The sequence below is a fragment of the Gekko japonicus genome, unplaced genomic scaffold (assembly GCF_001447785.1).
Source record: "Gekko japonicus isolate JY-2015 unplaced genomic scaffold, Gekko_japonicus_V1.1 scaffold1955, whole genome shotgun sequence".
Classification (NCBI taxonomy): Eukaryota; Metazoa; Chordata; class Lepidosauria; order Squamata; family Gekkonidae; genus Gekko; species Gekko japonicus.
The window spans coordinates 230,349-253,591 of NW_015169232.1; the positions used below are offsets into that span (position 1 = coordinate 230,349).

Genomic DNA, 23,243 nt, shown 5'->3' on the forward strand with positions numbered 1-23,243 from the left:
GCTTTGGTCTGCCTCCTCATGAGAGACAAATTTAAAGAGTTCCGTCTGCTCTATAAGCAATGTCTTCTGTCCTCAGGATGTGCCACGGAACAGTCATCCCAATGGCTGGAAGCGCCCAACAACCCCCTTCTTCCACATGTATCAGCAACCATGCTCTCCCGCAATTCCTGGGAAATCTCATATCCCTCTCTGTGTGACTCCTGATGGGATGACGAAGCTCTGGGCATTCTGAGACGCATACACGGCACACCCCGCTTCTACACCAGGGTGACCCCAATTCATGCCAATTCCAGTGAGCAGGAGGAAATGGGCATGGTGTTTCCATCACTGATCCCTGAGATCCATCCACCTTGCCTGTAGTTTCTGAACCTCACTGTGACCTTCCTTTGCAAGTGTGAGCTCTTCAAAGGCACTTCTATCACACACATACGCACCTTGTAAGATTCCCCAGATGCCTGCTTTAGGCCGAGGTGCCCGAGTCCCACGGAGCGTGTGCAGCAGCCTCAGCCCCTTCTTTTTTGCTTACAGATCTCCGCTTGCAGCTGCTGGATGTGAAGAACAATCCTTACCTAATCAAGGCTCTGTATGGGCTGCTGATGCTGCTGCCGCAGAGCAGTGCCTTCCAGCTCCTCTCCCACCGACTGCAGTGTGTGCCCAACCCAGAGCTCATGCAAACTGCGTAAGTCATGGCTGAGCTGGCCTGCTCCTTTTTGCCCCGGGTGTCCTTTATGAGAGAGAGGTTTCTCTTTTAGTGCCGCTTTTTCTCCCAGTGAATGGGAGAGCTGTTTATTGTTCCTCTTGGAAGTTTATGAGCCTGCGAAGTGTTGGCTTCTTCAGGGTGGAGCCATCCTGCCTGCGGGCGCTGTTATTTCCAGGCATCAGTGGCAGCCTCTGCTTCTTAATCTGAATCTCCCAGCAAGAGTGGCTGCTCTGGATAGTCTAGTGAAGCTCGTTGCCGTGTCCAGGGCTGCTTGCGCGCAGATCTTTTTCTCCACCTTTGCACCCAAGTTGGTGTGCTGCTTCCTGAAGCATCCACCTGATGTTGTTGTCTCTTGGACCACTTTCCACATTTTCCCAGTCCTCAGCGCCTGCTTTCTCAAACCACTTTTACTACACCCCTTTGGGGAAGAATGCAGTGGGCAAGCTGCCTGGATGGGAAGGGGAACATTTTGAGGGGGGGGGCCCCACCCGCACTGGAGCCATTTTCTTTCGGCAGCCCCTTGCTGCTGGTGGTTCCCCCACTGTGTTGCTAGAGGGCTTTTGCAGTTCTTGTTTTTTAATTGATAGTTGGTGTAGCACCACGGCGATTACTTTTTTCTTTTAAGATCCTGAAAAAGCTGTCTGGTGGCACGATAGGGAAGAAATGCAGGGAATGTGGAGGTTGACAAAGGAAAGTGCGCAGACACTCTCATGTAGATGTTCCGTTGCCAGTACTTCTGCCTCTGCATGTGCCATAGCAATGGATGCCTAACAGAGAAGCCTCACCATATGGATGTGGCCGTACATTTTAAATACACGCATGTAAGGCAGCTGAAAGATTACTTCTTCTGAATCTCTGTAAGCCGCTGATCCATTAAAAAAAAATCCCAAAGCCCCAGTCAGGAAGGCAGTACCTTTATTAAAGACCAACTAAAGCATCATAAAACAGCAAGCAAGCTTTTTAAGTTCACCAGAACTCTCCTTCTGGCTGGATGTTTGGTGAGAGGAAAAGATGTTCACTATATTCCATTGGCCCTAAAAAAGAAGAGGTGTTACCCCGCTGTCACCAAAGTTCCCTGCCCACATTGACTGTTTCGCAAAGCCAGCTGCCCCAAGCACTTATCGCTCTGTTCCCTTCCCAAATGTGTAGAGCAAAATGGACACAACCACTGAAAGTTTCTCCAGCATGAGCTCCACTGAAATGGATACTGGGGGTGCCGCTTTTGTGGACTGAGCCAGGGCTTGCAGGACTATCAAGGGGATTTGCTTCTATAAGGCTGGCTTGTTGATGTTTCCTGTCTGAATTGCGTCCCAGCCAGCTCTCTTCAAATGCAAAGGTGGTGGGGGAGCTTACCATGTGAACCCCCCCCCCCGTGTGACTTTGGTTGTGTGAATGCACTCAGAGAGGCACAGTGGTGAACAGATGTCATTTAGGGTGGGAGGAGGGAGCAGAGTTTCAGGGAGGGACTGGCAGAGACCAGGTAGCGTGAGAAACAGTCCCTGTTTGAACAAGGATCATGGCCAGCGCCTCAGCCAAACCTCCTCTGCTGCCACGGGCCTGGCCCAGTCTGCCGGGCTGGTCGCAAGACCAGCCTGAATGACATTCTCGGGGGGTGGGGTGGAATCAAAAGCATAGCCTCAGCAGCAAGCTAGCCTGCAGCACCTGCAGGCCTTTTCCATTGAAGTTTTGTGCTTGGCAGGCGTTGACTGACAAGGCAGGGGGAGGTGCTGGGAAGGCGTTTGAGCTCTACCTCCTCTTTGGGGCAGATATAAGAAGGGTGCCTCCTCCAGCCGTCCCATCCAGATTGTTTTTGTAGAGCATTTCAGTTGAAGAGGTTGTGTGAGTTCATTTTTCTGGAATTGTGGGGGGGGGCCCTCTGGCTCTGAACAGGCAAGTCCCTGGGAGTGGGGGAAGCCCTTTCTCAGCTTTCCTCCTGCACCCACGGGTCTGAGGCACATCCTCCTGGTCCCGAGCAGTCAGACGCTTGGAGTTTTGTCTATATTTGGTCACCCTCCGAGGGGCTGTGCCTCATCCACAAGCATTTGGCATCCAGGACGGAAAATTTTCACTTGTGGTATTGCCATGGAAACAAGCGGAGCCACGGAGGAGATCTACCCTGAATAGGGAAGGCCTCGTTCCCATCGCTTTGCCAGGGTTCGTTCAGGTCCCCTCGGGGAGCCTGCAGAAGCTGCAGGCAGAGAGAAGACAGTTTTCTACTCCGGCGGTGTGCCCGGCTCTGGAGGGGGGGGGGCAAAATGTGTCGCCGAGCACCGTGGCCATGCACTTCTGCTGTGGCTGGTGGCCACGCTTCTGCCCCATCCCCCTTCGAAGGTGCCGTTCCGTTCTGTCTGGCTTCCAGATTTCTCTGGTATCTGGGACTGCTTGTCACGCGACACTGGCCAGAAGCAAATGTGTGCGTGTGGGAGTCATACCTGTCCCCAAAGATCCCTTCTATACTTTTGTCTTAACGGATGATGCTGGTGACTCTATGGAGAGCAAAGCCGCTTCCGGCAGTCTCCCCTTCCCCGGATCCCTCCAGCGGCTCTAGAAATGGGTGCTGCTCCTCAGAGGAGGACCGCCTGCTGCGAGATCTGCCGTTGTGCCGTGATAATATGTGCCCTCGCAACTTGGTTGCTGCATTGTTTGTCACCTTGAGGAGATACGGCAGAGAGAAATTTTTAAAAGATAAATAACTACATAAACGGCTCCTCCTCTTGCCCACAGAGCTGGCTGCCAGGAATCCCTTGCTTCTGCCGCTGCACGATGGCCACGGCACTCTGGGGTCTTGTAGGGATGATGCTTTGTGGCCCCTTGGCTTGGCACCCTTATGGCAGAGTCGGAATGAGGTGTTGGCATGAGAATCTTTGAAGGCTTGGCTAGTGGCCCTGGAAGGCATCTTCCTTCTGGCAAGGGTTTGTCTATCCCCTGCCAAACAAACGAAAGCCCAGATATGGTCAGATCCGAGAGGCAAGCCTTGGCCGGCTTTTCCCACGCGTTCTTCCCCCTGGACTCTCCAGTTGGGGCTTTGGGTTTCGGAGAGGTACGTTGTGTGCGAGCCCATCTCGGGTGCAGGGTCGCATTCCATTTTTCTCCTCAGCGCTGGCGGCTGGATATTACGAGCTGTCAGGCAGACTGAGCATCTGACTAATCGTGACCTACATTCTGTTTCAACATTGGCAGTGACTTTCAGAATGAACGCAACAAAGGAACTTCCACTGGGGAGGGGCGGCAGCAAGGGCCGCCCTGCTGCTCCCGACCCACTCGTTTTCTACCTTTTTTTTTTTTTTTTTTTTGCTGCTCTCTTCCAGTTTGGGAGGCTGTGTCCAACTTTGGCTTTTTAGGCACGTTCTGATGAGGCCAAGGGGGTGGAGCTCTGCCATAGGGCAAATGTACCTCCGATCACCTTGTGGTGGGCAAACAGTCATGCCAACTAGCCTTCTGGTGTTCTGCCCTCATTTTTTAAAGCAATTAGATTTGACAGATTTGGCCAGAGCTTTTGGCCTCTTGTGGTGTCGTGTTTGGCCATGCAAATGCGCTTGTTTCAGCCCCATCCCTTGAGGATGTGGGCCTGTGCACCAGGGCCTTGAGCAGCCTATGGTCTAAAGCTGGGATCACCTCCTCTTGCCTGGTCCAGAAGCTTTGGGTTGTCCGGCTGGGCAGAGCCAAAGCCTGCGTGCTGTACAGGTGGGTCCAGCCAAATTCAAAGCGCCAACTTCCTCCTTTGCCCCTCACCCTGTGGCAGATGAGCGGGGGGACACGTTCCTAGTTGTGGGGTCAGTCCAAATCCTGGCGATACTAAAATACCAGGAAGCGTACCAAGGTGGGTCTGTCAGATTTGGAGGGCAAATGAGCAATATCCTCTTCTTTCCCTGCATGGAATGAGAGGACAGCTAGTGGAAAGTGGAACACGGTTCACTGTATTGCTTTGACACTGTACTGACGAAGTGTGGGATGGTTCCTTCTTGGGAACCAAGGCAGCCACCCTCACCCAATCCTCTATTTTTTTTACTTAGAGTTTGCCTTTCTAGCTGAGACTTAAGGTAGATTACAATACAGAAAAACAATTTAAGACGTATTATAAACAGTTCAACCAACTGGATTGCACAAATTAGAGAAACAAGGGAAGTATACACAAAGCACTACATAACAATAGATTATGCAAGAGACTGTTCTCCTGTTGCCTTCATAAAAATGTTCCCCTGAACATTTCTGTTTTACCCTTTCTGCAGAAGGACAGAACCGCAGGAACCTTCCTGGTCTGCTCGGCAGGCCATTCCGCGAAGTGGGAGTCACACACAGAATGCACGGAAACAGTCAGTTGCTGGTCTTACCGAATGGCACCTTTTGAAGGCTGTGCTCAGACTGGCACAAGTGTTGCCATGGGGCATTTTGGGAGAGGCCGTCCTGTATATATATGTGGGTTTTACACCATGACCAGCACCTTGAATTAGACTGAGGAATTATTTGGTAACCCAGGTAGAGACGGCAGAACAGGCGTGATATGCATACTTCACCTAGCTCCCCCTAGCAAGGGAACCGCAGTATTGTGCACCAATTAAAGTTTCTGAGTTCTCTTCATAGCAGGCCCATGTAGAATGTGTTACGGTGGACTAGCCAGTAAACTAGACTGTAGCAGGGTTCCATGCGGCCGGATCAAGGTAGGGATCCACCTATGGGGTATAAATGAGGATGGAAGCATTTTTATTTTAGCTGAATTAAGTTCTCCAGCAATAATGCTAGGTGCATGATAACTCCTAGGCTCTTGACTGAGTCAGCAAGCGTCAGTGGAACCCCATCAAAGGAAGGGAGCACAATGCCCTCCAAGAGTGTGTGGAGAAGGCACCGCAAGGGTGGCCAGCTGGTGGTAGTGGATGGCTGTGTTGGGCCCTGTTTGCCAGTGAGTTGGTTAAAGGACACAGGGGATTGGGGAGAGGCAGCTAAAGTTTGTGGAAGAGAGAGGCTGTTTGATGTGGGAGACTGATGTGCTGTATTGTACTATAAATTTGCAATATCAGGTAAGTTTCGCTTAAACTATTTCCTTATCCATCCAAACCTTTGACCTCCCTCGCCATCCAGTATGCAGCAGCAGAAAAGAGCAAGAGTCCAGTAGCACCATAAAGACTAACACAATTTGTGGCAGGGTAGGAGCTTTCGAAAATATCCGGGATTTTTTGGGGGAATTTTTGTTTGTTGTCCTGAAAATCTCAGATACTTTTGGGATGTCAAATTTTTCAGGTATATTTTCGGCTCAGGAAGCTCTGAATGCGCACCCCTATTACCGTGACAGACTAAGATACCGGAGGCCGAGGTTCAAGTCCCCACTCTGCCATGGAAGCCCACTGGGTGACCTTGGGCCAGTCACACCCTCTCGGCCTAGCTTACCTCACAGGGTTGTGGTGAGGATAAAATGGAGGAGTGGGGAATGAGAGAAGCCAGTTTGGGTTCCCATTGGGGAGAAAGCAGTAAATGAAAAGGTAATGCAAACCCATCAGAATCAGCCGCCACCACCCCTCCCAACACACTCTGTACTGAATGGTTTTGTAACTTTTAGAGGCTTCTGATGTTTGGTTCTTCTAGGACTGGATTTTCATTTGCTGTCTGAGCACTTTTGAGTTCAGATCCAGAAGCTCCGCGAAAGGGGATCAAAAGAGCATTTTGTGTGGCTAAAGTGCTGGGCACAGCCGTAGAGGAAGCAAGTCACCTGTGAAGCTCACAGGGTGTCCCTGAGCCAGCCACCGTCTCCCTAGCCTGAACCTTTCCTGGGCCTGGAGCCCTGCTCTGGGTTTCTTGGATCAAAGGCAGAAGTCCTGCTCTGATCCTCGTAAACAGGAAGAGAATGTCTTTGGGGACTCCTTAAGCCAAGCCAGCATACAGCTGAGAAATCTGTCTCCTGTCAGACTTGAAATGAGGGGAGATGTGGGGAGCCCCTCAGCAGCAGGCCAGTCGTCATGGCTCCCCTGCCTGCCCGCTAGCTGGCATCTCAAATGGGGACAAGGTTGAGGAGGAAGCACAAGCCTCAGGCCTGGCAGACGTCCACCCAGTGAGGCACTACAGCTTTGTGGGAGAGGCCGTCTCCGCGGAAAACAAATGGGGGGGGGGAGAGGCACTGCCTTCACGTTTTGGCTGAAGTTGCTCCAAGCAGCCTTGTCAGTGCTTCCCCGTCTTCCTCCCCTTAGTGTGGATTTTACTTTACGCAATGCCTGGCATCGTCTAAGTCTTTCCATCGCTCTGGAAACCCATAATCTCTGTTTCCCACTGTTTGCAATGTCCTTGTGTTGGTTGCCAAGGACTGGACTGTTCTATAATGGTATTTCATGTCTCTCCACTTGGAAAATGAGTTTCCAAGACGTTTGGTGCAGATGCTGCTGGTTGGTTCCCCACCCCAAGGGAAAGAAGGAAAGAGAGAGAGACAGAATCAAGAGAGTTGGTTCCCTTTCTTGGGTCAGGATATGCCAACACAGGTTTGCAAGTTTTGTATGCCTTTTTTGCTTCCACTTTTCCCAACGATTGCACTCCCGGGGGCTTTCATGACTTGCTTGCTGTTATCATTAGCTGTTACTGTGCACAAGCCAGACTGGGGTTGCTTTGCACCCAAAAATAACAAAAAAGCTACCCAGCGCCCACATTCTGCACTCAACAGTTAATCGGGCAAATCTGTCTATGTTTGCTTGCTTTACTTCCCAAATTTTATGTTGGGCTTATGCCCCTGTAAGCCGCCCTGAGCCCGCTTGCGGGGTAGGGCGGGGTAGAAATACCTTAATAAAATAAATAAATAAATAAATAAAGGTTTTCAAAGCATTAGGTTTATTTGTTTTTGCCAAGAATGCAGGGAATGGAAGGAGCAACTGGTCTGGAGAGATCATGGACAGTTTGGCCTCAGAGGCATTAGCTGCTTTGCAGAAGGGGGAAAGTGCTTCCTGACAAATGGGAGCCCTCTCCGATTTCCTGCCACTGCAGAGATTTCACCAAACATTTCATACTGGTTTACTAGAACCACAAGCAACAGCAAGAAACACTTCAGAGCCCAAATCGGCACCAGATTCTGCACACATCCCGGTATTCGAAAGGCCCAAAGAAGTTGTTCTTCAAAGTTTAGAGAGTCTGGTAGCACCTTAGATTCTGTGTTAGTCTTTATTTTCAGCATGAGCTTTTTAAAGCCAGACCTTACTTGTGTGGCCCTGGTTGGTGGAGTCTTCTTGTGCCCAGAAGTGGCACTTACTCAAGAACAAGCCAGATGATAGTTTCCTTTTGTTGTTCCAACCTCTGTAGTTAGTGGGGGGCGGGGGGAGAGTGCTGTTGTGTTCAGACAACTTTTGGGGCAGGAGATCAGTAGTCTGCTCTCAGCTTTGTGTATTTGTAAAGCTGATTCCGGCAGCCATGTGCATACTTACCTTTAAGTAAGTCATGTTGAACCCAGGGGGCCTTACTTCCAAGTATACCTGGTTGGGGTGTGGCCAAACCTTTTATTATGACGGAGACAGCAGAGTTAATGAGAAATGCCATTCTGTTCTATTGCCTAGTTATAACCTTCTTTTGCCTCATAGTTATCATAAGTTCCTGATTTTGTGACTACATTATTATGAAGATTGTACACAGGGAGCTGCTCAGTCTATTTAGTCCAGTGACCTCTGCACCATTCAGTAAAGGGGACTGTAATCCTCATCTTTGTGTTTCTTGACCTGTTTGTTGTCATAGGCAAGAGATCTGCAGCCAAGGAAAGGGCAAAGGCCCTTTCAAAGCACTGAGCAGTCCCTGCCTGGGTTTCTCTCCACACCCCGCCGCACCCAGCCAACAGCATACAGCCTCCTCCTGTATTCAGGCCCTGGCAGTGTTTTTTCTGAACCAAACTGCCCTCCTTCCTTCTCAGCAGCTGAGATTTGTCAATGTTCTGTTTTACTTGGAGGTGTTTGTGATCATTCCATGCCATCACAGTGGAGCAGCCAATGAAAGGCAGTCAGTTTTCAGCCAGTAGTGCATCTGAGGCAGCTGAGAATGAGCCACTTCTTCTCCCTTCCTCAGTATCTGGGCCAGTGGAGCACCATGTGCCTTTCGATCTATATCCATCAGCATCTAGGTCACCTTCTCTTCAAAGTTTAAAGGGAGCAGGCAGTCTTTGAACCTGCATGTTCCTGTCTCTGGCTTGAGGCTCGGCGGATCCATCCATCTTCCGTGTCTTTGCTTTAGCTCATCACTGTCAGTAAAACCAACCAGAGAGGCAGAGCTTCGAAAGAATCTGCCTCTGATCTGGATGTGTGCTTCACATCTTCTTGAGGCAGAAGCAGGGGGAATCTGATAAGATGACTGACTCAGGGCTGGCACTGAGAGGAGAACGAGCAGAGGCTTTCTATTTATTTAATTTGTATCCCGCCCTCCCCGCCAAGGCAGACTCAGGGCAGCTTACGGAATATATGTTAAAACAGCAGAATATGTTAAAACACAAGATTTAAATGAAACCACAACATATAAAATAAAACACATCATAAGCTGCTAGTACCATCATAAATGATGGCGACATTCTCTCTGCATCCAAGTAGTCAACTACCACCATAGTCTGGGTTTTTGCTAGGCTGTTGATTCTTAAGTTGGTGTTGATATTGGGGCCAGGGCCTCAATATTGGGAAGGCGGCACCCTAATTGAAGGCCTGGTGGAAGAGCTCCGTTTTACAGGCCCTGCGGAACTGTAAAAGATCCCGCAGGGCCTGATGTCATCCGGGAGCTCATTCCACCAGTGCGGGGCCGCCACAGAAAAGGCCCTGGCCCTCATCACAGCTATCCTTCTTATTCATTTATTTATTATTTATCATTACATTTCTACCCCGCCCTCTCTGCAAGCGGGCTCGGGGCGGCTTACAATAGAGCAACAAGTGCCTTCACATAAAACAGGATAAAAACAGAATAAAATATCACATCACAAGTAAAGTGCTCAATAGTGTCAATCTATTAACTTTAACAGGATAGTACCCCAAGAATATTGCATAGCGATAAGGAGGTTAACAGACCCATAGATGTTACTCGTCCCCATTCGATGGTGACGATCCACAGCGAGGTCACAGCTTGGTCTTCATAGGGCCATCCCTTGGTATACCGATTATGATAATGGTAGTGGTAGTGGCAGCTCCTACTCGAAAGCCTGGTGGAAGAGCTCCGCCTTGCAGGCCCTGCAGAACTGCAAAAGGTCCCGCAGGGCCCTGATCTCCTCCGGGAGCTCATTCCACCAGGTAGGAGCCACCACTGAAAAGGACCTGGCCCTAGTTGCAGTGAGCCTGGGCTCCCTGGGGCCTGGGATCGCCAGACGATGTTGCATCCCTGACCGAAGTGCTCTTTGGGGCATATGTGGGGAAAGGCGGTCCCTTAGATATGTAGATATCCTGGCTTCTTTAGGGCCTGGAAGGGCCAGACGGTTTTGGGACCCCGATCTTAGTGCTCTGGGGAATATGTGGGGAAAGGCGGTCCCTTAGGTATGTAGGTCCCTGACCATATAGGGCTTTAAAGGTAAGAACCAGCACCTTGATCCGAATCCGGTATGCTATAGGCAGCCAGTGCAGTGCATTTAGGGCAGGCTGGATGTGCTCCCACATAGGGAGACACAACAACAGCCTGGCCGCTGCGTTCTGCACCAGCTGCAGCTTCCGGATTTGGGACAAAGACAGCTCCATGTAGAGAGCATTACAGTAGTCCAATCTCGAGGTGCCTATTGTGTGGATCACTGTTGCCAGGTCATTGCGTTCAAGGAAGGGAACCAACTGCCTAATCAGCCACAGATGGTAAAAGGCTGACTTTGCAGTGGCTGCTACCTGGGCCTCCGTTGTTAAGGAGGCATCCAGGAGCATTCCCAAGCTCCTAACCATCGGTGCTGGCACTGATGGTGCCCCATCGAAGGTCAGGAGTGGAATCCCTAACCTTGGCCCACTCCGACTCAGGCACAGGACCTCCGTGTTCATCGGATTCAATTTCAGTCGACACAGTCTAAGCCAACCAGCCACAGCTTTCAACGCCAGGTCCAGATCTCCCAGACTAGAGTCTGACTGGCTGTCCAACAACAGATAGAGCTGAGTGTCATCCACATATTGGTGACAACCCAGTCTGTGACTCTGGGCAATCTGAGCAAGGTTGATGTTGAATATAGATCTCCGCAAATCAGTGGGTGCCTTCAGAATAGCTGTTCCCCAACGGCCCTGACCCTGAAGGAACGAGGAGAGCCACTGCAAGGCAAACCCCTGAATCCCGGTGTTGGTGAGGTGGTGGATCAGTAGTTGATGGTTGACCGTGTCGAACACCGCCAAGAAGTCTAACAGCAACAACACTGCCATACCGCCCCGATCCAGATGCCTCTGGAGATCGTCTGTGAGGGCGACCAGGACCGTCTCTGATCTTCGTCGTGGTCTCTGTGCAGTCCCACACATGGGTTGGGCACCTGCTCACGACCTCGACCAGAGAAATTTCTAGAGCTTTGCCTCAGAAAGCTTTTGGCAGGCTCTTTTCCCGCCCTGGAGAGCAGGCGCGTACTGCACATGGCCAGAGCGGGGGGAGAGAGCCGCCTCCCACTCAGTTTTTCTTTGACTGCCTGTGTGTTCACACCTCATTTCTGTCACTCCATACATGCCGGGCGGCATGGCTCGCCTCTGTCAATCTCCTGGACGCCTATTTCCATGTCACTATCCGTCCACAGCATCGAGAGTTCCTGCGTTTCGCTGTCAGCAACGCACACTATCAATATCGGGTCCTTCCGTTCGGACTCTGCACTTCCCCGAGGGTTTTTACGAAGCTGATGGCTGTGGTGGCCACAGACCTCCATCGTTGGGGGATTGCCCTGTATCCCTATATCAACGATTGGCTTCTTGTTGCCTCCACCCAACACCAGCTCCTCCAAGATGTCCAAACAACCCTGTCTCTCCTTCGTGCCCTCAGGCTTTGTGTCAACCTAACCAAGTTGTCTCTCCGACCTGTCCAGGCCCTTCTATTTCTGGGTGCCCATCTCAATACCAACCTCGAGACCGTGTTTCTCCCGAACTCGAGGGCCTCCGACATACTTACTTTGGTCTCCCAGTTCCAGACCTCTCCCCGCCAATCTGCTCGGTCCATTATGAGGCTCCTGTGGCATTTTGCGTCTACTGTCTTCGTCGTCCGTCATGCCAGGTTGAGGTTGTGTCCCCTCCAACTGTGGCTTCTCCGTGCCTTTGACCCTCTCCGCAGTCCGTGGCACAAAATCCTGTCGATCCCACCCCCTGTTGTTGACTCTCTCTCTTGGTGGTCTCACCCACAGCACCTGCTCTCCTGCATGCCCTTTCGGCATCCTCCTCCGCAAGTGTCGATCTCCAGCCCAGTGTGGAACCCTTTTGGCACAAGGGACCTGGTCTCCTTGCGAAGCTGCCCTTCACATCAATATCCTGGAGCTGCGTGCCGCTCATCTAGGTCTCCGCTCGTTTCTTCCTGTCCTTCGAGGCCAGGTCGTTTGGGTTTCCTCCGACAACACTACCACAGTCTACTACATAAACAAACAGGGCGGGACAGCCTCCCTTCGTCTTTGCCAGGCAGCTATCAATCTCTGGCAGTGGTGCATCCACCACTCCATCACACTCTCCACGATCCACATCCCGGGCACTCAAAACATAGATGCCAATCAGTTGAGTCACTCCCAGTTTTTGGACAACGAATGGTCCATCCACCTTCGATACCTGAAACCTGTCTTCCTCAAGTTCAATCGCCCTGCCGTAGGCGGCTTTGCAACTGCACACAATGCCCGATGCTCCCGCTTTTTCAGCCGCGGTCCACCATCCACTCGGTCCCTGGGAGATGCCTTTCTCCACACCTGGACAGAAACTCTGTTTCACTTCTTCCCTCCATTCCCCTTGATCTCCAGGGTCGTTCAAAAGATTATAGCCGATTCGACGTCCTGCATCCTAGTCACTCCGTGGTGGCCGCGCCAAGTCTGGTTTCCTCACCTTCTTCGGCTCTCTGACCAGACTTTCCGTCCCTTTCCTGTCGTTCCGGATCTCCTCTCTCGGGCTTGAGGAAAGGTCCTCCACCCCTATCCCGGCTTCTTCCGACTGACGGCCTGGAAGATCCTGCACTAGCCTTCCTGCCTGAAGTGTCCGAAGTCCTTCTGATTGCCAGGAAGCCGTCTACCCGTGCCACTTACGCTCTGAAGTGGAAGAGGTCCCAGTCCTATGCTTCTGATCAGTGCTTTGATCCTCTCCAGTCGTCTCTCCTTTTTTCCTATCTCGTCTCGTTAAAAAATACTGGCCTGGCATACTCATCTTTAAAAGTCCATTTAGCGGCCACTTCGGCCTGTCATCCCTTGATACAGGGATCCACGGTTTTCCCCCACTGCCTTACCAAGTCGTTCCTCAAAGGTCTCCTCCGCCTCTGTCCCCCTAGGAAGCCTTTGGTGCCTTCGTGGAGTCTCTCTCTCGTTCTCACTCAACTGATGTCTAAGCCGTTCAAGCCCATGGCCACGGCCGAGTTCAGGTTACTCTCCTGGAAAACTGCCTTCCTTGTAGCGATTACTACTGCGCGCAGAGTAGGGGAACTAGCTGCCTTTTGGGCTGATCCCCCCCTATACAATTTTCCATAAGGAGAAAGTTGTCCTTAGACCAGATCCTTCTTTCCTGCCTAAAGTCGTTTCTGCCTTCCATCTGTCCCAGTCGCCTGTCTTACCTTCATTCTTTCCAAATCCGACTGATGCACCTCAGAGAGCCCTCCACTGCCTCAATGTGCGCAGAGCGCTCTCCTTCCATTTACACAGGTCTTAGCCTATATATAAATCTCCTCAGCTGTTCCTTGCCTATGGGCCCCCTCATGTCGGGGACCCTATCGTCTCTCAATGCTTGTCTAAGTGGGTGACTTCCACTATAGCTCTTTGCTATGAGCTTGCGCGTCAACCCGTTCCTACCTCTGTCACTGCCCATTCTACACGGGTGGTATCGACATCCACCGCTTTCCTGGCTGGTGTCCCGTTGGAGGATGTCTGTGCAGCTGCTACGTGGTCCTTCGACCTTCGTGACCCACTACGCACTCGACGTTCGAGCTCGACAGGATGCTGCGTTCGGCCAGTTGGTGCTGTGATCTCTCTTCGCTTGACCCTGCTGCATCCCCAGGTAGGACCCGTGGGTGTTTCTTCCCGCTGATGATGCTGTGTCTTAACCAGTGTTATTTGTGTCTCTTGCAGCTGCCAGCTCCCTCCTCCAACTGGTTCAGCTCTTGTAATCACCCATGTGTGGGACTGCACAGAGACCACAACTAAGATAAACAGGTTGCTTACCTGTAACTGATGATCTTTGAGTGGTCATCTGTGCAGTACCACAATCCCACCCAGCCTTCCCCACTGCTGGCATCTCCTATTCACTTTTCTTTGGCTTGATGGGACTTACCGGTAGCGGTCGAAGGAACTGAGTGGGAGGCGGCTCTCTCCCCCACTCCAGGCATGCGCAGTATGTGCCTGCTCCCCAGGGCGGGAAGAGAGCCCGCCAAAAGCTTTTTGAGGCAAAGCTCTAGAAGTTTCTCTGGTCGAGGTCGTGCACAGGCACCCAACCCACTCGAAGGTCATCAGTTACAGGTAAGCAACCTGTTTTCCTATGGCCTGGTCGGAAACTGGACTGGAAGGGATCTAATACGGAGGTGTCATCCAAAAAACCCTGCAGCTGGATCACCACTGCCCTCTCAATTAGTTTGCCCAGATAGGGCAGATTGGATACCGGCCGGTAATTAGCCAATTCGGCTGGATTCCAAGGATGACTTTTTTAGGAGAGGGCGGACTAGGGACTTGTTGATGATCTCCCTTAGTGCACCTCGTAACCCATCACAGCCAGCTTTAATTAGCCATGATGGGCACAGATCAAGGCTAGAAGTGGTCCGGCGAACAGATGAGAGTAATTCGTCAACCTCCTCTAGGCTGAGTAGACTAAAATAATCCAGAACTTGACAAGAAGATGCGCATGGAGCCTCGAGTTCCTTTACTGTCTCAATTGTGGTGGGGAAATCATGGCGGAGCGCCAAGATTTTATCTGCGGAATAGCTCGCAAAAGCCTCACAGACAATCTCCAATTCCTTATCACTTGGTCTACCCTGTGGCAGAGTAGTAATAGATCGAATTGTTCTAAACAATTGGGCTGGGTGAGAGCTCGCAGACACAATCGTAGCCACGTAGTGTTTTTGTGACCTTGACCGCCATCTCATAGGATCTCATAAACGTCCCATAGGATGCTCTTGTTGCTTCGTCTCGAGCGCATCGCCACTGTCTCTCTAGTCGTCTAAGCCCCCACTTCATCAGCCTCAGCTCCTGTGACTACCACGGAGCGAGTCTAGTAGCCCTCTCCGTGGGAACTTGTGTGGCACTGCTGCTTTGGCCGTCTGGCTGCTGCCTTCGATTCCGCCCCCACCCCTGCGCTGCCTTGCCAGGCCTTCTCATCTTGCCAGCTGCTTGCTGCAGGCCGCTGAGCCTCGGAACAGCCACCCCGTGGGCTTATCAAAAGGAGAGGCTCACAAACAGGAAATGCTTTCCCAGTGCGCGGCAGAGCTCAGGCGCTGCGCTTTGTCTCCCAGTACACACAGGATTAGCCACGGCAAAAACAAAAATCCCAGGCCAGGGTCGAGAACCCTCCTTTGACCCACTCTGATGGCTGTGAGCTTGGATGAAACAGAGAGGGCTGGGTTAAAAAAACGTCCCACAGGAGAACACCGCACCTTTCCAACTACGCAGGGTTGCCAGTTGTTTGAGGGGGGACAGCTGTTGAGGAACCCTCTTGTTTTCTCTTTGATTGGAAGGGGGGGATCTGCCCCCTCCTGGGGGGGGGGTTGTCCGAAAGGTTCTTCTCTTGAGGCCAAGCTGGCTGGCACTAGGTCTTGTGTGCTGCTGTCCTCCAGTAGTATTCCTCAGGCCTTCCACCCTATGTGGGAAGCTCCCCTCCTTCCAACTAGCATTTCTTAAAGCCAGATGACTAGCGGGCAACCATCCCCTGCTCTGGGCCACCAGCTGCTGCCTCTGGCACACCTGTCCTGCGGCAAAGCTCACTCTGCATTTTTTGCCAAACCCTTTGCCAGCTGGGGCTTACATCTGATGACATTTCCAGATTGATAAGTGCTGGAAAATGTCAGCGCTGAAGTCATTGCTTTGGCCAGCTGGAATGGGTAGTCTATCGATTCCAGACTTGACACACCTGATTCCTGTCCGCTTCATGTCAGTGGGGGAGGGGGCTCAGTACTAACACAGTTTGTCCTCCCAGTGGTGTTTCAGGGAACCCTCTGGAGTTCCTTGGAAGCTTTTTAAAGGGCTCTTCAGTAAGAACAGTAGTAACAGCAGCGGCAGCAGCTGGCTCTGCAGTGCAAGGCTGTGTTCTCTGGATAACTGATTCACAACAAACCTGTGGCCAGCACTCCATGTGATTCATGTGCCACAATTATGCTCCCCGGAATCCTCAGCATTTACCAGCAGATAGTTAAAATGAATAGTCATAGAACGAAGATTGTGGTCAGCCAGGAAGAATCATCTCGGTTGCCAACTCTATATTTTGGGTTCAGGCAACATTATTAAGTCCTTTTCAAACAAGAATATGGCTTTTGCTCTGAATGGGAACATCTCGAGCAGACATCTCACTGAAGTAAGGGGGGCTTCCCCAAGAGCCATCAAAGAACTTGTGAAAGCAGAAGATACTGATGGCTTGTGATTTGAGGTCTCTCTTTCCCCTGGGAACTGAGTTCAGTTCCAAGGAGACTGCTTTGCAGGAAGGGAGTTTTCCAAATTTATACACAAACCCACACACTTGGCTTCCCAATTCCAGAGAGCTGATTTTTTGACTTGGCTTTTGGGAAATGGAGTGAGTTTCCAGGCTTCTCTCTGATCCATTGAGTAATAGCTGGTCTTTGCAGCTTTGATTGTTTTGCATTCTTTGATTTTGGAGGGTTTTTTAAATTTATGGGGCGGAGAGAGATTATGTACACACAGTGGCTACTTCCACAAATGTCTTCCTCTGGCTTGGCTTCCTAACAGCAGCAATGTTTTCTGGAGCGTACACATGATGTTGATCTACTAGTTTCCAGTTGTTGTTGTTTTTAAGTTTCTCCTTATTTCCATAGTAGAATTATAAGGGGAAAAGGTGCAGCCTGCACTTTTTCTCTCAAAACTCCACAGTGAAAAGGACTAGAGAATTACCGTACTTTTTTTTTAAAAAAAATGAAAGCTAGGAACTACTGAAACATGGCAATATATTGTTTTGGTGTACTGGTTAGGAGCACAGACTCTTAATCTGGAAGAACCGGGTTTGATTCTCCACTCCTCCACATGCAGCTGCTGGTGTGACCTTCAGTCAGTCACAAGTTGTTTCACTGCTGTTCTCTCACGAGCAGTTCTCAAAAGAGCTCTCTCAGCCCCACCTACCTCACAAGGTGTCTGTTCCGGGGAGGGGGAGGGAAAGAAGATTGTAAGCCACTCTGAGACTCCTTCGGGTAGTGAAGGGCGGGGTATAAATCCAATCTCTTCCTCCCCCATCCTCCTCCTCGTCCCTTCTTCTAATCTAGTAATTCCTGGTTTTAAAAAAGGAAACCTGTCGTGAAAGGGGGAGTTGTTGCTGTGTTGGGTTGAGGCAAGGGAAACATAAGAAATCCTGGTGCTTGGATTTATTTTGAAAAATTCTGTGGATGCTCAGTTGCCATTGCAAATTGCTCTGCAGGAGTAAGACCTAACAGAGAATTGTCTTCCTGTGGAAAACAGCCAGTGAAATGAAGCTTAGATACATTTTAGAAACAGTTACGCAAAGAAACTTGCCAAAGTCTAGCAAGTCTGTAGTAGCAAGATGCCGGAGCGTCAGAGCTACTCACTAGCTGAGTTTGGTGGATGAAGCCTTTTGTCTACACTTCAGTGGAGTAGGTTTGGGAAACGCCAGCTAGAGTCTCTGTGTGGAGAGAAGAGCAGACCAAGGTGACCAGGACGACATAGGAACTAAGTAGTGGGAAGTCCAGAGCCTTCACAGTGTGTGAGCAGCTACTGCCTGCAGTCAGTGATGGATGATGTCTAGTTGGCTCGGTGATGACCACCTATACAGAGATCATCAGATTGGCAGGGAGGTGGGCGGGTGGGCGATCAGCTTCGAGACATCAAAGGGAAGAGTGGGAGGGGTCTCCCTGCCCTGCTATTAAAAACTATGCTTGGGCAAGAAGAAAACCTAGTCCAGGGGGAATGAGTGCTCTTCCTCCACCCCCTACCATTAGGGAATCTGGTGCCAATTTAACAAAGCCTTGAGAAAGACAGGAGTGCTCCATCTATGAATATCAGCTGTTTAATGGGCCTTTTGTAGAACCAGCAACAAACATCAATTTAAACTTCAATGTAACCACAAAAGGAAATTTCCCCCTTTAGAAGACTTTCAAGCAAGGAGAAGCGGGTGTACAATTCTAGAAACTCCTGTTGGGGTTGTGTAAAAAGGATGTAAATTGACTGGTAGCTATTAGATCGTACAAACTGATTATTATTGTTGGTATTGCATGTAATGAATATATACCTGTTTTAGAATATTATGAATAATACACAATGTACTTTATAAGATGGAACATATAGAACACTTTAACATAAAAAGTTTTTTGTAGTATATAGATTTGTTGTTTGACTCTTCTAACACTGTAGCTCAAGTTTCCACAGCCATTCTGGAAGGGGCAGAGTGAGCCCATTTGCTTCTCTGGCATTCCAGGATAGGGCCTTTTCAGTAGTGGCACCAAAATTATAGATTTCCCTCCCCGGGTAGATTCATCAGTCTCCCTCTATCATTGTATTCTGTCAGTGGGTGAATCCTTTTCTGGGGGTTTTGATATTCCTTCACTGGCCTTCCTTCCCATTTGTGTTTGGTATGGTGGTTAAGAATGGCAGACTCTAATCTGGAGAATCGGGTTTGAGTCCCCCCTTCTCCACATGCAGCTGCTGGGTGACCTTGGGTCAGTCACAGTTTTCTCAGAGCTGTTCGCTCGAGAGCAGTCCTCAAAAGAGCTCTCTCAGCCCCACCTGCCTCACAGGGTGTCTGTTGTGGGGAGAGGAAGGGAAGGAGACTGTAAGCCGCTCTGAGACTTTTTCAGGTAAAGAAAAGCAGGGTATAAAAACCAACTCTTCTTCTTTTCTTTTTAACTATATGTAAGTGGGTTTTAATGTTTTTGACTGTTTGCCACCTTAGTGACCCTAAGTTAGGTGGAAAGGCAGCGTGAACACAATTTAAATAAAAATAAAATTCTGAGCAGTGCTGCCTTCAGGTCAGGAACTGAGGCTGACTGCCTCCCAAAGTCCAAGGTGTTGAAAAAACCCCACTAGTTTTGCTGCCATGGTGACATAGCCTGGCCCCCTGATGCCATCTGCTCCCTCTTCTCAGAGACGACTCAAAGACCAGCCATGCTGCCAAGAAGTCCACTGCCACCACGGCTATTGACTACGCTGAACTGTTACAGCACTTCGAGAAGGTCCAGAACAAACATTTGCAGGTCCGGCACCAGCGAGCCAACCGTGGAGAGACCCTGGACCGGAGAGCAATCCTCTAGAGGCTCAGTCCAGAGAACAAGAGGAGTGCGGGAGCAACACTGGATGCTGTGGTATTAACCGGGTGCCAGCTGCTGGCCCCCAAATGCTGCTAAAATTGCATGGTTGAGGAGGAACAGCGGAACTGGCTTGCGGTGAGCAAATGCAGTTGCCCCGTGCAGGGGACCTTCCACACTCTCTGGACACAGTTTGCTGCAGGAACGGGGGAAGGAGGCGCTCCGACCCGCCCTTCAGCACGTGTTTTCTTCTGGCAGTGGGGCAAAGTCCTGGACTTCACTGGTGCCTTCCCTTGTGACAGTCTAGTCTCTGTTGCCGTTGTACAGTTGGGGGGACGGGGGGGGGGGGGGGGGGAGGCAAAGGGAGGATTTTCATGCTGCTTCTCATCAGAGGGAAGAGAGAGTCTGCAGGAAACACACCCCCTGCTTCGCTCTCCCAGCTGATCTGGCCAACCTTTCAGGTTGCAGAAGACAGGAGCACTTCATCCCCCCCCCCTCCAGGCTTGCACTTGCCAACTGCCTGTGGTTAATTCCCATCAAGCCCCTCTTCCACGCCCCCCCCCCAATCACGTATATGGACTGCTCAGCCTTAACCTCCAGCTAAATCCATGTGTGTGTATATATAGATCTCTATAGACCAACAGGATTTCTAGACTGAGAACCTTTGTACTGGTGTCAAACTTCCCTTATATTGAAATAAAACTGAGATGGCAAAACCCTTGCAGAGGGGGCACTTGATTTCTGGGTGTGTGCATCTCTTCCCGTGCAGCCGCAGCGCTGGCCGGACACACGGGCACTGGTATTGTTAGAATTCAGGATGCGGTCCTGTCCTGAGGTTCTGAGCCAGGCTGTAACGTTCTGAAAACCAAGCACATAGCAGCTATCATAAAATCATGCTTAGTGATTAAGAAATTTCCTAGGACCTACAGCTATCCAACACCAGGCTAGGGAAGAGTTATTAGCCCCGGAAAGGGAAAGCCCAGGGCCCCATACTTGCAGGTGGGGGGGGGGGGTTTGCGCATATTATATTGGGGAAACCAGCTTGAGCTGAAAAGCCATCACCATGTTATGGAGAATTTATATCACTGCAGAATTTTTTTTTTAAAGACTTGTGAGATTATAAGTCTGGAATGGCAGCCAGAGGTTTAGTGTTTCTACTGGACCTATAGAAATCACCTTTGCACTCTAGATTGTGTGAGAATGTCTCAGGTCCTGGATTGAAGTGAAGGAGGGAGGAGTCTGGAGCAAAAGTTGATCCGTGACCTCTCCTTTTCCCCTTGATCATGTTGCAAAGAATCCTATGTGAGGAAGGGGAGGGTTTGCCCAACAGCGAGACTGGTGGTGGATTTGCTATTGCACGGATGATGCTCAAGCCCGCAACAAGGAGACCTCAGTCATGTTTCGTTTCTGGAATAAATAAAAAGAAGGGAGCAAATGCCCTTCAGAAGATGCCCGCAGTGACCGTGTGCAAAGGAGTCACAAAGAGCTTAGGAGCGCCTTGGCCCCTGCAATGGAGCCCATCAACTGAACGCTGGTGGGAGGGAAAGCCACTCAAGAGGAAATCTTAGTAGACATCTACATGGAGTGTTTTGCTACAGTACTTGGTGATAGGAGAGGGGCTGTGGTCAAGTGCCTGCTTTGTACACAGAAGGTCCCACTTAAGAGCATCTCGGGCAGTAGGAAATATCTTTCTCTGCTCAAGACTTTGGGGAGTCAGAGTACACAGTTCAGTGGCTTAACTGCATCAGGAAGCTTCATGTCTTCCTATGATGCACAGAGAGACAAGCCAAAGATCCCCAGTTTCTTGGGCAAGATCAAGAGGACTGAGCTCTGAAGACCTTCCCTATAAGGTCTCAGTGTCGGGGGGGGGGGTGTCTTCTGCTCTGAGCTGTGGGAACATGGAATCATCCTCCTTTCTCACATAGTCTTGGGGTTTTCCTGGCTCTAGAGATTTTTAAAAAATAGATGCTGTTTCAAAATAAGCCATGGTATCTACTGTGTGTTCCCCAAACTGAACTTTGCCTCCAGACCCTGAGGAGTTAAGGAATGTTCTCCCCACCAACTAATCCAAAAGATAAATCTGGAATGGGGGAATGCCTCTTCTTGCCCCCACAATTATTACTGGGACACTAAGAACCAGCCATTTCACTCTTCCTTCTAGTGAAGGGGGGAGGGCTTGAATCAGGAAAGTGCCTTCGCAGTGCCAGTTTCTGGGCCCGAAGGGAAGCTCTTCTCCCTCCACCAGGTAAAGAAAGGGTACAGCAACTTGGAGCCCTTGGAAAAAAGGGGGGGGGGTCAAAGATACGCTTCACAAGCTCTGTCCACGGCTGCCCTGCAAATTCTGTAGCTCCAGGAAAGAGGCCTGTCACGCTTTCCCCATGACAGCTGTTGGCACTATCCCAACTGTTGTAGGGCAGGAAGTGAGCTACTGGCATTAAAGTTGTGAGCGAGTGATTTGGCTACTGCCTAAATTAGTCTGTTCTGGAGTCATCCTTCCTGAGCAAGGACAAAAATGTGTGAGCCGTAGGCTAAAAAACTGTGAGCTAGCTCACACTAACTCAGCTTAGAGGGAACATTAGCTAAGAATTTTCCAGTGGTAAGAAATCCCAGGATCATCCTGTACTTTGATTCATGTACATATTAACTGTGTGCTCTTGCGGGGAATTCTGGAGACTGCCCCCCCTCCTATTACTTCATTGCCAAGCTACTGCATAAAGCAGACTTTCCACATTACTGAAGGAGAGATGTACTTTTCCCTCATAAGCTGCCTGCCTTCTGTGTTACCGAGCGTGGCTGCACACTGGAGGCACAGTGACACACCTGATCCTGAAGCCTTACACTGAATCAGACCCTTGGTCCACGAAGGTCAGTCTTGTCCGCTGTGAATGGCAGAAGTTCTTCAGGGTCTCAGATCTGGGTCTGTCACACACCCTTTCCTACCTGGCCCTGACTCAACAGGCAGGCCCTCTGCCCTCTGCAGTGGGAGCAAGTGAATGGCTCAATCACGGCCTATGCGAGAGTATCATCACCAGTGTTCCCTCTAAGCTGAGTTAGTGTGAGCTAGCTCACAGTTTTTTTAGCCTCTGGCTCACAAGTATTTGTCTTAGCTCAGGAAGGATGGCTCCAGAGCAAACTAATTGATGCAGTAGACAAATCGCTGGCTCACACCTTTTTAATGTCAGTAGCTCACAAAGAAGAATGTTTGCTCACAAGACTCCACAGTTTAGAAGGAACATTGATTCATCACCCCCCTCTCCTAAGCCATCTGAAATCTAGGAAAAATTCTGCAGCTGGTACATTTTAGCCTCATTCTCCATGCTGCAGGGCCCTGGCTGGGGCGAACTGCTTCTGCGTTAGAATAAGCCACCTGGGACATTCTGTAGGCAATCGGCACAGCGAAAATGGAGTCCCTTCCCACCTTACAGGCTATATCGGGTCAGTATGGACTAGAGTCCACTGTCGCGGAGTCCGTTGCAAGAGGGCCCGCAAGCCTCGCCATCTGCCGAAGAGCGCTGTGGGCCTCTCAAGCCTGCGCAGCTCCCAGCCAGCCAGTCGGTTCGTTTACCCGTTTTGTCTCTTCCGTCCTTGGGCATCCACCCACCACCCCACATCGCCACAGTCTAGCGCACGGGTCTGGCAGACTGTCTGCCAAGGAGCGGGGGCCGCCCGTCTGGCACCGGGGCGAATCCCGTCGCCGCTCGACTGTGATGCGGCAGCCGAGGGGAGGGAGCGAGTCCGGCTTCATTCAGCTCGCCTTCGAGGGGGCGCGGCGCTGGGGGGATGCAGGGACCAGCAGCGGCGCGCCCGGCCTGGCGGAGGAGCCCCCGGAGGGCAGCTTGCCCTGTCCCCCAAGCGGGCAAAGCCCCTCTGGGCAACCGCAGTAGCCGCGCCTCGTCGCCAGCCGCAGAGACGAGCTGCGGTCCCCGGCGAGGCGCCCGGTCCGTCGCGCTCCGCGGGCCTTCCTTGGGCAGGAGCTGCCGCGGCGCTCCTTCCCTCCCGCCCGCCCTCCCGCCCGCTTTGAGCCTCCGGCTGCGGCCCG

At 50.9% G+C, this 23,243-nt stretch overlaps 2 protein-coding genes across 2 annotated transcripts in view; both read left to right on the forward strand.

Annotated features, from left to right (window-relative positions):
* Window positions 1–19,456, forward strand: part of VAC14 (Vac14 homolog (S. cerevisiae)) — a 171,456-nt gene extending 152,000 nt beyond the window's left edge. Inside the window, 2 exon segments of the mRNA XM_015416443.1 lie at window positions 529–679; window positions 19,045–19,456. Coding sequence (XP_015271929.1) covers window positions 529–679; window positions 19,045–19,210 — 317 coding nt within the window. The 3' untranslated portion in view covers window positions 19,211–19,456.
* A 3,149-nt stretch (window positions 19,457–22,605) lies between these two features.
* Window positions 22,606–23,243, forward strand: part of LOC107114843 (MTSS1-like protein) — a gene marked incomplete at its 3' end in the record, with an annotated part of 101,278 nt that continues 100,640 nt past the window's right edge. The window contains exon 1 of the mRNA XM_015416442.1: window positions 22,606–23,060. Within this exon, the coding sequence (XP_015271928.1) occupies window positions 22,606–23,060 (455 nt within the window). The remainder of the gene's footprint in view (window positions 23,061–23,243) is intronic.